Genomic DNA, 16,407 nt, shown 5'->3' on the forward strand with positions numbered 1-16,407 from the left:
TCTGGTGCAACCAATTACCTTCAGAAGTCACATAATTAGTTAAATAAAGTCCACATGTGTGCAATCTAAGTGTCACATGATCTCAGTATATATACACCTGTTTTCCAAGGCCCCAGAGTCTACAACACCACTAAGCAAGGGGTACCACCAAGCAAGTGGCACCATGAAGACCAAGGAGCTCTCAAAACAGGTCAGGGACAAAGTTGTGGAGAAGTACAGATCAGGGTTGGGTTATAAAAAAATATCAGAAACTTTGAACATCCCACGGAGCACCTTTAAATCCATTATCAAAAAATTTAAAGAATATGGCACCACAACAAACCTGCCAAGGGAGGGCCACCCACCAAAACTCACAGACCAGGCAAGGAGGGCATTAATCAGAGAGGCAACAAAGAGACCAAAGATAACCCTGAAGGAGCTGCAAAGGTATGTGGGAGTCTCCCCAAACATATGGAAGAAGGTACTCTGGTTAGATGAGACTAAAATTGATATTTTTGGCCATCAAGGAAAGTGCTATTTCTGGCGCAAACCCAACACCTCTCATCACCCCAAGAACACCATCCCCACAGTGAAGCATGGTGGTGGCAGCATCATGCTGTGGGGATGTTTTTCCATCGGCAGGGACTGGGAAACTGGTCAGAATTTAAGGAATGATGGATGGCGTTAAATACAGGGAAATTCTTGAGGAAAACCTGTTTCAGTCTTCCAGAGATTTGAGACTGGGACGGAGGTTCACCTTCCAGCAGGACAATGACCCTAAGCATACTGCTAAAGCAACACTTGAATGGTTTAAGGGGAAACATTTCAATGTCTTGGAATGGCCTAGTCAAAGCCCAGACCTCAATCCAATTGAGGATCTGTGGTATGACTTAAAGGTTGCTGTATACCAGCGGAAGTCATCCAACCTGAAGGAGCTGGAGCAGTGACATACCTCAAGAGACTTGGTGGCTCTACTCGGTGGCTCTACAAAGTATTCACTTTGGGGGGATGAATAGTTATGCACGCTCAAGTTTTCAGTTTTTCTCATCTTATTTCTTGTTTGTTTCACAATAAAAAAATATTTAGCATTTTCAAAGTAGTAGGCATGTTGTGTAAATGAAATGATACAACCCCCCCCCCCCCCCCCAAAAAAAAATCAATTTTAATTCCAGGTTGTAAGGCAACAAAATAGGACAAATGCCAAGGGGGGTGAATACTTTCACAAGCCACTGCAACGAACGTCACCTTGGGATTAAACAAGGGTGGGTTCAGTTCTACTCAACTGTAATTAAATAGACCCGGGTCCACAATGTCCTCAAAGGCTGCATTATAAAATGTCTGTGAGGTGAAAGTAATTCCACTAAAGACAGCGAGACTGTGGCTTCTCACCCGGCTAGCGGAGGCCCACATTCCTCCAAATCCCATTGGGCATCGTGTGAATACCTACTTTCCATGGTTGATTAATAAAGTGTAATGGTGAGTTGTCAGGAAAGACGGGAAAGTTAGGCGCAATCACAGCAGACGGATGGCTGTGATAGCCTCCCAGAAGGTTACATCTCTGGGTTACATCACTCAAACAGTGCTTACAGTCACAATCGTATCAAGTTCCCCTGGCTAGCTAGCTAGCTGGAAGACATGATCCTATAGTATGCATCATGGCCAGCAAAACATACATTTCCAGTTTCCACTGTTGAAATAGGCCTATGTTTAGAATATTTGAGATAGAGCTTTAAAACTTATTGAAAGTCATATCTTGATCATATTGAATTTGGAATTGTGTATCCATTTTTTATATAAAAACATAAAATCAAATTATTTGATCATTCATTTTCCCCCCAAAAGCAAATTGAATATGAAAACAAAAACAAGCAATATGCGAGATATTAGGTAGGCTAAATTGTCTGCCATCCCAAATCTAAATAACTAGCCTATAATAAACAAATATACAATTCAATCCAATATCCAATCACAAAAACAAACTGTTTCCCACTTCCTAATCAGATAAAAAACTGCAACAATTGTAGGCCCAAAATATTGAAAGGGTAGACAAATACAAAATCTACCTTTAGTCTGAATTTTTAAGGCCGCCAAGTACATCCTCAAAACACTGAAATCGCCTTACCTTTGAGATTTCCATTGTAAATGTTGGTCACATACCCCTTTCCCAGCGCTGATGCAACAGCCACTTCACTGAGCAACTTGAGGATCTGACTGATACTTACTGTAGGGAGTGTCTGGGGGGGCAGTAGGAGTGGTTTCCAAGTCAGAAACCAAGAGCTGTGCAAAACAGCCAGTGAGTAACACATCCTGTGTGTTGCCTTATGCAACAATAATTATGCGTACTTAGAAGCAGAACAATATTTGAAGTTGAACAAAAATGTACATCCTTGATTGGTTTTCCTAAATAATTTTGAATGGCTTGGCATGTATACTGCCCTTTTAATACAGGGTGAAACCCATAATGGCATAGCAAAACCAATATAAATGTAATTATTTGTATGTTTAGGCTAAATGCGTTGGGAAAAACACAGGAATTTACATAAAAATGCAAGATCAACGGCAAAAGAGGAATTGCCTTGCTAGTTGACAATGTTAGTAGTTAAGTTACCACTAGTCTCCTACTGCCAGTCTCTGTAGGCTATTGAGACCCAGGTTCCATTACCACCTTCATGCTCATAATAATCACATCATAAGTTAATATTAATAGGATCATGTTCAAATCCAATAACTGGGTGGATTTTTGCAGATAAAACAAAAGGATTGCATGGCTGAAAGCTATTGACGCTCATACAGAAACAACTGCCAGCGCTGATTTGTGCAGACAACCAGGTCTAGCTTCAGCCACGCGGTTCGCTTAACTAGATCATTCAATTAGTGTGCACTGTGCATGGCTGTTAAGTGATGCGGGAGACTAGCCCGCGGAGCCATTGGCCAACGCAAGCTGTTCACCTGACCCTCGATCCCCCAATCACACACACAGAAAACCAACCGCACACACTCGCAGAATCACTTAAGCATACACAGATAGACAAACACACACACACACACACACACACACACACACACACACACACACACACACCTCATCCCCTCAACCATATCCTCTCTTATCCCCAAATCCATCTCTATCTCTTCCTGACAAAAACATCAAATATATCATGAACTCTGACAATTCACCCAGCAATACCTCTGAACCCCATCCCAGTTGGCAAAGAAGTTAGCTACATGTAACTGGCCTTACTGCTCAACCATGAATGAGCATCATTCTTTAGTCTTCATTGGACTGTATAGTTTTGAGCTACAGTACACTTTAAAAAAGACATCCCATGCTGTTCCAGAACACTGACAATGTACAGTAGGCATCAGACAATGCAGACTACATTTACTTTAATCCCTGACAAGACTTAAAAGGCTAACTTTACCAATTCAATTCAAGGATGATACAATTTAATAGACCTTTAAAAGAGTATTCATCATTATAATAGTACTCAAGAATTTCAGGATTACATAAATTGACCCAGTTTTGTCTCTCCTCAAACAAGAGAAGACAAAGTCATGCAATACTGTCAGATGGTTTATTAGGACATAAACATCTTCGAAGTCTGTTAGCATACGGTCCTGACAGCCTCCCATCATCACACACATGGCTGAGGTCTGGTTAAGCACACAGAGCTGGGAGCAGGGGAGGTCAGTTCATAATTTTAAAAGCAAACCAAAGATATTATTTGTGGTTTTGTCCAGCCAGTACCCAATAGACAATAATGTACAACAACAAAAAATCAACTAGGCTAATTATGTTGACTTATTGAGAACTTTTAAGTGACATGCCTGGGATTTTATGGTGGGTATTATTACTACATGGGTCTATCAAGATCTGCACCAATTACTTTTCGAAAATATCTTCAGCCAACTGCATGCCTGATGTGTAGCACAATCTGTTGTAAAGATGTTTAGTTGAGAGATATGAGCATTCAACTCAAAAAGCAGGTTTTGAGGACAGTCCGTAACAGTCCCAAATCTGTGGACTAATTTGCTTCTTCCAAGCTGTGCTCCCTGTCTTCAGGGCATGGTCTGTCAGGTCATGAACAACACTGCACTGTAGATCAAGACACTGAGCTGTGGTAGAGGAGTCTTGAGACTGTCCTGTATATGCTACTAAGTCCCTAGGCCATTCACACAGAACTTTACCTGCCAAAGTATGTCCCAAATGGTACCCTATTGCCTATGGGCCCTGATCCAATGAAGTGCACTACATAGGGAATAGGGTGCCATTTGGGATGTACACAATGCTTCAAAAAGGTCCAAAGCCTGAGGAAACACACGTTCACACACACTGTTGTTGAACATATTAAACCTTTCTCTTTAATGACTGCACCAAACATGTGAATACGTTCTGGACGGTCTAATCTGAAATAAAGACCTACGTTTTGACAACGGTCCTCAGTGGTAAACTCAGAGTAAAGTGTGATTAATCCCTTTAAGGGCAGACCCCCTGCCAGCCACATATACAGAAGAAGTAAAATCACATCAAAGTTTATTGGTCGTATATACAGATTTGCAGGTTTTATCGCAGGTGCAGCGAAATTGTGTTTCTAGCTACAACCGTGCAGTAATAAAAAACATACACATAATCCAGAAAAAGAACACAATTAGTTATACATGATGAGCCATGACTAGAATACAACATATACAGTGCCTTGCGAAAGTATTCACCCCCCTTGGCATTTTTCCTATTTTGTTTTCTTACAACCTGGAATTAAAATTGATTTTTGGGGGGGTTGTATCATTTCATTTACACAACATGCCTACCACTTTGAAGATGCAAAATATTTTTTCTTTTGAAACAAACAAGAAATAAGACAAAATTGAAAACTTGAGCGTGCCTAACTATTCAACCCCCCAAAGTGAATACTTTGTAGAGCCACATTTTGCAGCAATTACAGCGGCAAGTCTGTTGGTGTATGTCTCTGTAAGCTTGGCACACCTAGCCACTGGAATTTTTGCCCATTCTTCAAGGCAAAACTGCTCCAGCTTCTTCAAGTCGGATGGGTTCCGCTGGTGTACAGCAATCGTTAAGTCATACCACAGATCCTCAATTGGATTGAGGTCTGGGCTTTGACTAGGCCATTCCAAGACATTTAAATGTTTCCCCTTAAACAACTCGAGTGTTGCTTTAGCAGTATGCTTAGGGTCATTGTCCTGCTGGAAGGTGAACCTCTATCCTAGTCGCAAATCTCTGGAAGACTGAAACAGGCTTCCCTCAAGAATTTCCCTGTATTTAGCGGCATCCATCATTCCTTAAATTCTGACCAGTTTCCCAGTCCCTGCCGATGAAAAACATCCCCACAGCATGATGCTGCCACCCCCATGCTTCACTGTGGGGATGGTGTTCTTGGGGTGATGAGAGGTATTGGGTTTGCGCCAGAAATAGCGTTTTCCTTGATGGCCAAAAATATCAATTTTAGTCTCATCTAACCAGAGTACCTTCTTCCATATGTTTGGGGAGTCTCCCACACACCTTTTGGCGAACACCAAATGTGTTTGCTTATTTTTATCTTTATATTCTTTTATAACCCAAACCTAATTTGTACTTCTCCATAACTTTGTCCCTGACCTGTTTGGAGAGCTCCTTGGTCTTTATGGTCCCGCTTGCTTGGTGGTGCCCCTTGCTTAGTGGTGTTACAGACTCTGGGGCCTTTCAGAACAGGTGTATACAGTTGAAGTCGAAAGTTTACATACACTTAGGTTGGAGTCAATAAAACTTGTTTTTCAACCACTCCACAGATACCTTGTTAACGAACTATAGTTTTGGCAAGTCGTTTAGGACATCTACTTTGTGCATGACAAGTAATTTTTGTTTACAGACAGATTATTTCACTTATAATTCACTATCACAATTCCAGTGGATCAGAAGTTTACATACACTAAGTCGACTGTGCCTTTAAACAGCTTGGAAAATTCCAGAAAATGATGTCATTCCTTTAAAGTCAATTGGAGGTGTACCTGTGGATGTACTTCAAGGCCTACCTTCAAACTCAGTGCCTCTTTGCTTGACATCATGGGAAAATCAAAAGAAATCAGCCAAGACCTCAGAAAATCAATTGTAGACCTCCACAAGTCTGGATCATCCTTGGGAGCAATTTCCAAATGCCTGAAGGTACCACGTTCATCTGTACAAACAATAGTACGCAAGTATAAACACCATGGGACCACGCAGCCATCATACCGCTCAGGAAAGAGACGCGTTCTGTCTCTTAGAGATGAACATACTTTGGTGCGAAAAGTGCAAATCAATCCCAGAACAACAGCAAAGGACCTTGTGAAGATGCTAGTGGAAACAGGTACAAAAGTATCTATATCCACAGTAAAATGAGTCCTATATCGACATAACCAGAAAGGCCGCTCAGCAAGGAAGAAGCCACTGCTCCAAAACCGTCATAAAAAAGCTAGACTATGGTTTGCAACTGCACATGGGGACAAATATCGTACTTTTTGGAGAAATGTCCTCAGAAATGTCCTCTGGTCGGATGAAACAAAAATAGAACTGTTTGGCCATAATGACCATCGTTATATTTGGAGGAAAAAGGGGGAGGCTTGCAAAGCCGAAGAACACCATCCCAACCGTGAAGCACGGGGGTGGCAGCATCATGTTGTGGGGGTGCTTGCTGCAGGCGGGGCTGGTGGACTTCACAAAATAGATGGCATCGTGAGGAAGGAAATTTAGGTGGATATATTGAAGCAACATCTCAAGACATCAGTCAGGAAGCTAAAGCTTGGTCTCAAATGGGTCTTCCAAATGGACAATGACCCCAAGCATACTTCCAATGTTGTGGCAAAATGGCTTAAGAACAACAAAGTCAAGGTATTAGAGTGGCCATCACAAAGCGCTGACCTCAATCCGATAGAACATTTGTTGGCAGAACTGAAAAAGCGTGTGTGAGCAAGGAGGCCAACGATCCTGACTCAGTTACACCAGCTCTGTCAGGAGGAATGGGTATTTCTCTCAAATTCTGTGCACAAATTTGTTTACAGCCCTTTTAGTGAACATTTCTCCTTTGCCAAGATAATCCATCCACCTGACAGGTGTGCCATATCAAGAAGATGGTTAAACAGCATTATCATCACCCAGATGCACCAATCTAAAATATGCAATTTTGTCACACAACACAATGCCACAGATGTCTCAAGTTTTGAGGGTGCTTGCAATTGACATTCTCAAACCAGGAATGGAGATGAATGGAAAGATGAATGGAGGAAAGAACAGAGAGATAGTTGATGAAAACCTGATCCAGAGCGCTCTGGACCTCAGACTGGGGTGAAGATTCACCTTCCAACAGGACCATGACCCTAAGCACACAGCCAAGACAACGCAGTGGCTTTGGGAAAAGTCTCTGAATGTCCTTGAGTGGCCCAGTCAGAGCCCGGACTTGAATCCGATTGAACATCTCTGGAGTGACCTGAAAATAGCTGTGCACCGACGCTCCCCATCCAACCTGACAGAGTTTGAGAAGATCTACAGAGAGGAATGGGAGAAACTCCCCAAATACAGGTGTGCCAAGCTTGTAGCGTCATACCCAAGAAGACTCAAGGCTGCCAAAGGTCCTTCAACAAAGTACTGAGTAATGGGTCTGACTCTGAATACTTGATTTTTTAATAAATTTGCTAAACATTTCAGAAACCTGTTTTTGCTTTGTCATTATGCGGTATTGAGTGTAGATTGATGAGGGGGAAAAAAAGCTATTTAATACATTTTAGAATAAGGCTGAACGTAACAAAATGTGGAAAAAGTCAAGGGGTCTGAATACTTTCCGAATGCACTGTGTGTGTGTATAATATATATATACATACATACATATACTAGTCTAAAGAATGCCAGTTGTATTGCTTCTTTAATCAGAACAATAGTTTTCAGATGTGCTAACATATCTGCAAAAAGGTATTCTAATGATCAATTAGCCTTTTAAAATGATAAACTTAGATTAGCTAACACAATGTGCCATTGGAACACAGGAGTGATGTTTGCTGATAATGGGCCTCTGTACGCCTATGTAGATATTCCATAAAAAGAATCAGCCGTTTCCAGCTACAATAGTCATTTACAACATTAACAATGTCTACACTGTATTTCTGATCAAGTTGATGTTATTTTAATGGACAAAAAAAACGTGCTTTTCTTTCAAAAACAAGGACATTTCAAAGTGACCCCAAACTTTTGAACGGTAGTGTAATATATATAGATATAGATATGTGGTATGGTATGGACTGGGGTTTGGCACACATTATGATGATTTATGGGTGGTTAACATCATTGGCGAAACGTGAGAAGTCAGTGAGAATAATTCAGGATAAACATCTCAAGATCTAGGCCTACATGTCTGGGCTCAGCTGTGTGATTTAACACCAACTACCAGACAAATCAATCGCTGCTATTGTTGTACAGCTGCCAAATCCACACCACATAGGCCATTTCAGTAAAGGAAGTTATGTTTGAAAATGGCCTAAACCAATTACATCTTATATTGTATTTCTTACATCAAAGGAAGTTCACATTGGGCAGTCCTATCTGCGTTTATTATCTGCAGTATGTCTGCTAAACCAGATGGAACACGATGTATTGCATCCCAAATGGCGCCCTATAAAGGGAATAAGGTGCCTTTTTGGGACGATGTCCGCTAGTTCTTCATACTGATCTCACTAGCAGTAAATGATTTGATTGTTTCTATACAGCAGTGTGAGCATAGCCAGCCAACTAGGCTGTGTTGCATTGCAGTGTGGGGCTAGCTGCCTCTCCCCTCCGCCAGCTGTGGGTCCATGAGCACAGCATGGATAGAGACAGAGCCCACAGCACAGGGAGAGCAAGAGGCCCTGAGCACACATACGTCTGTGCACTCGCTCTTCTGCTGCCTGCGCCCGCTCTCTCTCCCCCTGCACGTAAACACTCCCACCACTGACTTCCGCTCCCTATACTGGCCCTCTTACCACCACCTGATCCCAGATGGGAGCGCTCAAAATAGGCCAGAAAAAAAGGGGAAATTAATGTTGGATTGGAGTCGGATGGAGTGAATATCGGGGAGCATCAGTGGTACCTAACTATGGTACCTAACTATGGTACTTCAACTATACATTGGGAACTGAAAATTACTGATTTAACTAATTTAACACCCATTGCTTAATAAAAACACAATTACATGTTTACAGAAACTAGGCCTAAATAGTAGCATACTGTTGGTATTTTAAATCAATCCCATCATTTCAGAGTCCATTTATCCACTATAATAAGAAGCAATTAATCCTCCTCTTTTGTAAACCGTTGGTGAAAGAACATGAGGGATATTTTCACAGGAGTTAATCTTATTACAGTATTGCAGAATTAGTCTAAGATTGCAACCAAACTTCTCCACAGGGTATTGAAGTGAAATATGCACTACAATAATATAACTCTCATACCCAGACTTAAGAACAGTAGTAATCTGCTCCAAAACCTCCATTGGGAAATAATTGTTACTTTTTAACTCTCATTAAACAGCCCTCATTAACGTTCTGACAGTCTGTCATGATCTAAAAAATCTGTTAATGTATAGTGAAATCATTTGGGTCAATCATTCCAAGCCAAGTTTTCAACTGCAATATTTTCTTGTCCGATTAAAAACTGTTTGGACAAAATAAAAGGACTTCCGTGTCAGCGATATCTAGGCTAAATCTAGGCACTTACTTCATTTTGAGGCACAAAATCACCCCACTACAATTTAGTAAATAAAACAGAAATATATAAGGATTAAACAACAATTTGTGGTCAAATCTTTACATCAAAATCAATAAAGAAATCTTGCAAGCTAGCCAATTCCCAAACTACAATCTATCATGGCTCCAGACACCAGAAAAAATGTCAAGCAGATTTCAAACAATATCACCACCACATGAAGCCAAACTATCTTCTATTCTTCCTCATTGTTAAAGGATGTCAGACTAAGTCAGAGGTGACTACACTACCCTACCATGCAATTAGCACATCTTCTGAAGCTCTTATTAATTCAATTATTACTCAAGCATGCTTTACAATCGCAGATGACCTTAGACAACTGTATTCCTACAGTGGGGTCGGACTACCGCAGAGAACTCATGTAGGCTAGACAGGCTCCTTTATGAACAAGGAAATGGGGCTTGACTTCAAACAGAAAATGTATTTAGAGAACAACAAATTGAAAAAGATGAAGCGGTTTTAGCAGTAGCCTATACCATAAAAGTATCTAGTAGCTATAGCTCCGCTTTGGTGCGGAGAGAGAAACTTATGACACATGATAGTCAGTCAGGGTTGTGTGGCTGTATGGTAGGTAGGTAGCTGTCCTATACAAAGCGACAAGTTCACATCCAACAACTTCTGTACCTTATTCAATTAACCTTCTCAATATAACTTCACTCAACAAAACCTTAACCTCAAACGGCTTACTATACAATTCACCAATCAAATAGTATGTGGTCTATATCAACTTTTAGGGATATGTCTATAGCATAGTGACAATTATACATGGCATACAGCACCAGGTATACACTGATGTTAATGCTACCTGAAACCTGAACTTTCTGAAGCACACGATATCAAATAGGCCTAGATTCCAAAGCATGTCCCACACCAGGACTGAATCAGAGGGACATTGTATAATTTAAGGAAATAACTCTACAAACATTTACTGCATCCTTTGGTCACAAGCACCATGGGCCATCACTTCATCTGAAGTGTAAATAAACACACATAGATGAGAAGACTTTCACTCAAATCTGTGTACATCCTAATAAAGGGGGCGATGGGAGGCGAGGCGCTGACAAAGTGAACGAAGATAAGTCTGCAAATGGCATAGGAAACTCAAAGGTCTAAACAGAGTGTTTGGACACACACTAGAACAACCTATGTCATGTTCAGTATTAGCTAGGTCACGCAGGAAGAAAAATAAAACCATACATGGAGAACAGCCAAGTTAGTTCAAATAGACAAGCGTTATACCGAACAGCCCAGAGCCTTTGGAGAGTTATAGCAGTAAATATTGGTTTTCAAAAACATTTTTGTGGTGAAACAGCATTGTAAAAGAAGCACTGTTCTACAGATGAGAAATCTAGATGACTACTAGTCAACACCTAAAGTGCCCCTAGACTACTAAGGGCACAGTACATTCATTTAGATCCATGTCCGTAACAAATAGACTCCACATTAACTTTACACACACTTCAAAACAAGGGCATACACTGTACAAACAAAATATACTGTATATCTCAAAAAAATATTGCTAAATTCAAGCTTTACCTACCGCAAGCAATGCCATTTTTTCTCTTCATAGAAATGTTTCTTTAAAAGTATATGCAATGATCTCAAAGGCCCGTTTCTTTGTATTTGCTACTGAACTATAGGAGGCTTGCTCAGTCTTGACAGCGGCCAACCAAAGGACGTGACACGACTTGGCGCTCCATATAAATCGGCAAGGAACAAAGTGCCATAACGGATATCTATATATTTTATTTTAAACAAATCTTTTGGTAGAATTGTTTAACTGACAAGTCCCTTGGCCACTAAAAAGGGGCAAAGGAAGAGAGAAAGAACATATGAGCCAACCCCACTTTTTAGGACACTTTTCCCCCTCTTTCACAGTTACCCTGCCCACTTCCTTAGAAACTACACACACCCCTCTGCCAGCACCACCAGAACTTCCCACTGCAATTAGTTATAAAAACATTTAAGTCCCGCGACACGTGGTCTGGTTTTTAAAGAGCTGTATCCCCCTTCTCACGTGGTATGGGGGCTATTGAGTCGTCACAGACACCCTGAATGATCGCAGAAAAATAAGGCGGTTCAGACAATAGGTCGTCTTGATTAATTCAATTCTTTCAGGACCTTGAACCGTCGTCCGGGCAGCTCCACACAATTGCTGCTTTGATAGTTTGGTTTCACTCTCTCCCTCTAATTTGAAAAATCTAAAATGACTTTGATTTAATTTATTTTCTTTCCTGTTAGTAACTGTCGGAAGTGTTCTCCATGAGCTGACAAAATGACAACATTTTGCTTGAGATCAAATGTATCACATCTGTGTATCAAATAGCACACAAGATGAAAAGAATGAGAGAAAAAAGAAAACTGACCTGGTCGGCTGTACAGGCTGCATTGCTGTTGGACTCTGACATTATTTGATAGTGCCTAGTGGTTCTCTCGTTTCCACTCCTGAGTTCTTCATTCACACCTTTCCTTTCGGTTCCGCAGAAAGAGGGAAAAAAAGAACAGCCTCCTTTTGCCCAGGGTTGATTAATGCCTGAATTATTTTCACCTCATTTCATCTGATGGAGTTCTGTTTCCTCTCTGCCTCTCTCAATCATGCAGCATAGTAGCCCTCTCTCTCACTCACCCTCCCTTCCTCCCCTCGCTTTTGCTTGCCCTCCCTCTCAGTGTCCCCCTTCTGTTGTACTTCACGAGTTCAGGAAAATCCCCCCCCCCCCCATTCCCAAAAAGACAGGCGAGATCCACAGCCTTTGCCTCTACCTCCACAATGAATGGGTCATTGTCATTCCAGCACCTTGGCTGAATACAGAGCGAGGGGAGCTGCTGGTTTAGCTGCCTGGAGTCAGGGCTCCTGCCAAGCCTTCCTCAAGAGACTAAAGAAAAAGTGAGGAGCCGTGCGCTTCCACTGGACTCACTACCCTTGCTGTCTCTACATTTTTTCCACTTTTTTTCAAAGCAGCTGCACCCAGACCACCAACACTCCCATTCATGAACACTTGACTCTCAAATCCCTGTCCCTTGACATTGCCAATTCCTCCCTGTATGTAGTGCAAAAGGCACAAGGATACACCCTTCTCACTGCCTGCAGGGTATCCCCCCCTTTTCAAATTATGCTCTTTACTCTTTTTTTTCTTCAGAGGTCCAAACGTATTATTTGCACTCTTGACAATATATGGTCAACCAATTTGTGACAGCATTGAGAGAACCATAATTGCATCGCAATTTATGGAAAGAGATAAACAAAATTCCAAAATATGTCACAAAAGAGGGCTTTTAAAACTCCTCTTATGGCCAAGTCCTCAGAGTATCCAGTCAGTGGGGTCAAAAGTTGACTGACACCTGGCATGGAGCCTAATGGACGTTTGATAGTGGCGGACAATGGAGGCAACCACTTCCGTGGATAGACTCCATGAGTTAATGTGATGAGCTGTAGAATGCAGACAGAAAGTATTGATTTATCAATCAGCGTTGGAACATGACTTTACATTATTATGCAGTCCCATAAAGGCAAATTACCATACCGTCATTGGAGGAAATGAGTACGTACAGACATCAGTTAAAAAAAAAAAAGAAAAGAAAAGTAGTTGTGCACTATTGCTATTTTAAAGAGCAAAACAAATATTCCAACAATTAGGCTACTATTTGCTAAATAGAATTTAGGACATTTGAAATTTGATTAGCAGAGAAGTTGCTTTTGAATTGAACAACATAAAGGGGCAAGTTACGCTAGAAATCAAGGTAGTGGAAATCATTTAATGTTTTTTATATACACAAATTAAATGCTATAAAACAACGTGTAGAAAAAAATAACTGACCAGAGATGAAGGCTAAATCAGATACATTTTCATGCTTGCTAATAAATTCCAGAAATATGATGGCTGATGGAAACCTAAAGGTCGAAACGTTGTATCAATAACATCACCTGGGAGCATGAACAGCAGTGTGCAGCGTTTTTATCCCCTACAACTCCAGCATCTGCAAAAGAGTACCTGGATGTGCGTATGTTCTTCAGCATTTCTACAATTCCAGAAATATACATGAAAAGTGGGCTAATAATTTCTTATTCCATGAGGAGGAATGAAATTGCTTAGCTAGGCGACAGCACACTTTCTGCATGCTCTTTCGTAGTAAACGTCTGCAGACGAGCAAGTGTGTAGGATAGCGGAATAAATTACACCCATGCAGAGCTCCTCTGGGGTTCCATATGAGGCTCAGGCAGCCACAAGCCTGGCGGTGGGGGATTCTGACACTGTAGGTCATTAGAAACTCCACAGGGTCCGCAGCCAACTCCTATTAGTCAGCCACCAGAGAGCCTGTACACCACAGAATAGGTCAGATTTAATGAGGATTTTGCACTGCGCTATTTTGCCTGCCGCTTATCAATAGTTGAAAGGAGAGTGTTGTGGAGAGGGTGACTACGACCATGAAAAGAGACAAGATTACTATAAAAGCCAGTTGACATGTTGGGGAACTTGTTTTCCTAATTGCCCTATTATGTCTGCTATTTAGCTCCAATTAAACATCACAGATGCCATGCTCTGTAATTGCCCGGATCTGTTAAATGTTTTAATTTTTTCCCCCTTTACAACTACTGCTGGAGTGTAAATTCAAATCATTGAAACTAACATTCCCACATAAGGATTTGTCATTAAAAAGTCAGATCCAATGGCATAGTCCCTTGGGAAGAGAGCAAGAGCGTGATAGTTCAATCTCCAGACTCCACAGTGACAGACAGATCTCCCAGGACAGATGATGGGGGTCAACCGGTTAACCTTTTCCTGGCACCTCCCTACTGGGCGTCAATCATACCCAGGTCATACCTTGCCCATCGCACACAACCCTGCTGCTAAGAATATATAGGCTAACCCCCAAACGAGACAGGGAGACGGGGACCTTCCTCAGAACTCACCACCACACTCCTCACACTAATGACACTGAATATGGTAGTGGCGAGGGGCAGGGTGAGGGAGGCCATTGGGACAGGACAACTTCCGACTAAGGCATGCAAGAATTTAGAAAGGGTCGTCTGGCTGTGCACAGCCCATCAATGAGGTGGCCCGGCAGCCTGAGAAAAGCCCAGTTGCTATGGAGCAGGGGTAGGCCACAGTCCTGCCAGAGAGTGAGAAAGGAGAGAGAAAGAGAGAGAACACGAGAGAGGGAAGGGGGCGTAGCATTGGGAGTTCAATTTCAAATCTAAACTTGCAGTTTTTATTTCCTACTACGCTCCTATCAGAGAGTAGATCTCACCCATTTCAAGCATTTGAGTTGAGTTCTCTAGCACATCAAATCTGCAAGCATTTTTTTGCCAAGGATATTCTTATACTTCTTGAAAGGATAAAGCTACTGTTTTATCAGCAATAAGATAGAAAATGTCCCTATTACACAACATTACAATCTAATAGAAATAAAACTAAAACAAGCCTTAAAGTGGCACAGAATGCTCCCATGTTTGAAATGAGCTGCCTTTGGGACGCTTTCCTATTCAGAGCACGCTGCCTCTATTGACAAGCCAAACAAGGGGCTCCAGTGTGGGCTAAATTACTACTGCTGACCAAACATGTCACTTTCGCAACTTACTGCCCTTCTGGATGTGCCGTTTCCAAATCCTATTCTCACTCAGTTGGTATTCAGACTAGAGATACCAACACAGACACGCACGCACACACATATTTACAAATATTGCAAAGGCAAGCTCCAACAAACATGACTTATCCCAACGCTTGACACACAAAGCTTTTTGCTGAAATAATAGGAAGACACATAAAAAAGCCATTTGTCATTGACCTTATTCTGTTTTGGGTCATCTAATTTCTTTGGGCGGTCTTGAGAGGAGGAAACAGAGTCCGTGAAACAGTCATGCCCTCATATTGCAGGCAAGACAAATGTAATAGCTATGTTTTATTTTGAATTGGCAGCGTCAAAATATCAGTGCTAACGTAGAGGGACAAGCTACTCAGAGAATTTCCAATGTACAGAGCATTCAGAATGTAGTCAGACCCCTTACCTTTTTCCACATTTGGTTATGTTACAGCCTTATTAAAAAACTGATTAAATTGTTATTTTTCCTCATCAATCTGTACACAGTACCCCATAATTACAAAGCAAAAACAGCTTTAGACATTTTTGCAAATGTATTAAATATAAAAAACTGAAATATCACACAAGAATTCAGATCCTTTACTCAGTACTTTATTGAAGCACTTTTGGCAGTGATTACGGCCTTGAGTCTTCTTGGGTATGATGCTAAAACCTTGGCTCACCTGTATTTGGGGAGTTTCTCCCATTCTTCTCTGCAGATCCTCTCAAGCTCTGTCAGGTTGGATGGGGAGCGTCGCTGCACAGCTATTTTCAGGTCTCTCCAGAGATGTTCAATCGGGTTCAAGTCAGGGCTCTGGCAGGGCCACTCAAGGACATTCAGAGACTTATCCCAAAGCCACTCCTGTGTTGTCTTGGCTGTGTGCTTAGGGTCATTGTCCTGTCGGAAGGTGAACCTTCACCCCAGTCTGAGGTCCTGAGTGCTCTGGAGCAGGTTTCCATCAAGGATCTCTCTGTACTTTGCTCCATTCATCTTTCTCTCAATCCTGACATCCCCACAGCATGATGCTGCCACCACCATGCTTCATCGTAGAGATGGTGCCAGGTTTCCTCCAGACGTGACTCTTGGCATT

The 16,407-nt window shown here is 41.6% G+C and overlaps 1 protein-coding gene across 7 annotated transcripts in view; it reads right to left on the minus strand.

The window, feature by feature from the left end:
- LOC106569088 (sodium- and chloride-dependent glycine transporter 1) overlaps window positions 1-16,407 on the minus strand; it is an 82,164-nt gene that overhangs the window by 26,768 nt on the left and 38,989 nt on the right. The window contains exon 1 of one of the 7 annotated variants that reach the window (XM_014140078.3): window positions 12,106-12,389. The exons of 4 other annotated variants lie outside the window; for them this stretch is intronic. In XM_014140078.3, the coding sequence (XP_013995553.2) occupies window positions 12,106-12,147 (42 nt within the window). In that variant the 5' untranslated portion in view covers window positions 12,148-12,389. Of the gene's footprint in view, window positions 1-2,101; window positions 2,205-11,279; window positions 11,569-12,105; window positions 12,390-16,407 lie in introns of those variants that run through there. 2 more of the 7 variants (XM_014140083.3, XM_014140082.3) reach the window with 2 other exon arrangements.

The sequence above is a fragment of the Salmo salar genome, chromosome 14 (assembly GCF_965601325.2).
Source record: "Salmo salar chromosome 14, fSalSal1, whole genome shotgun sequence".
Lineage (NCBI taxonomy): Eukaryota > Metazoa > Chordata > Actinopteri > Salmoniformes > Salmonidae > Salmo > Salmo salar.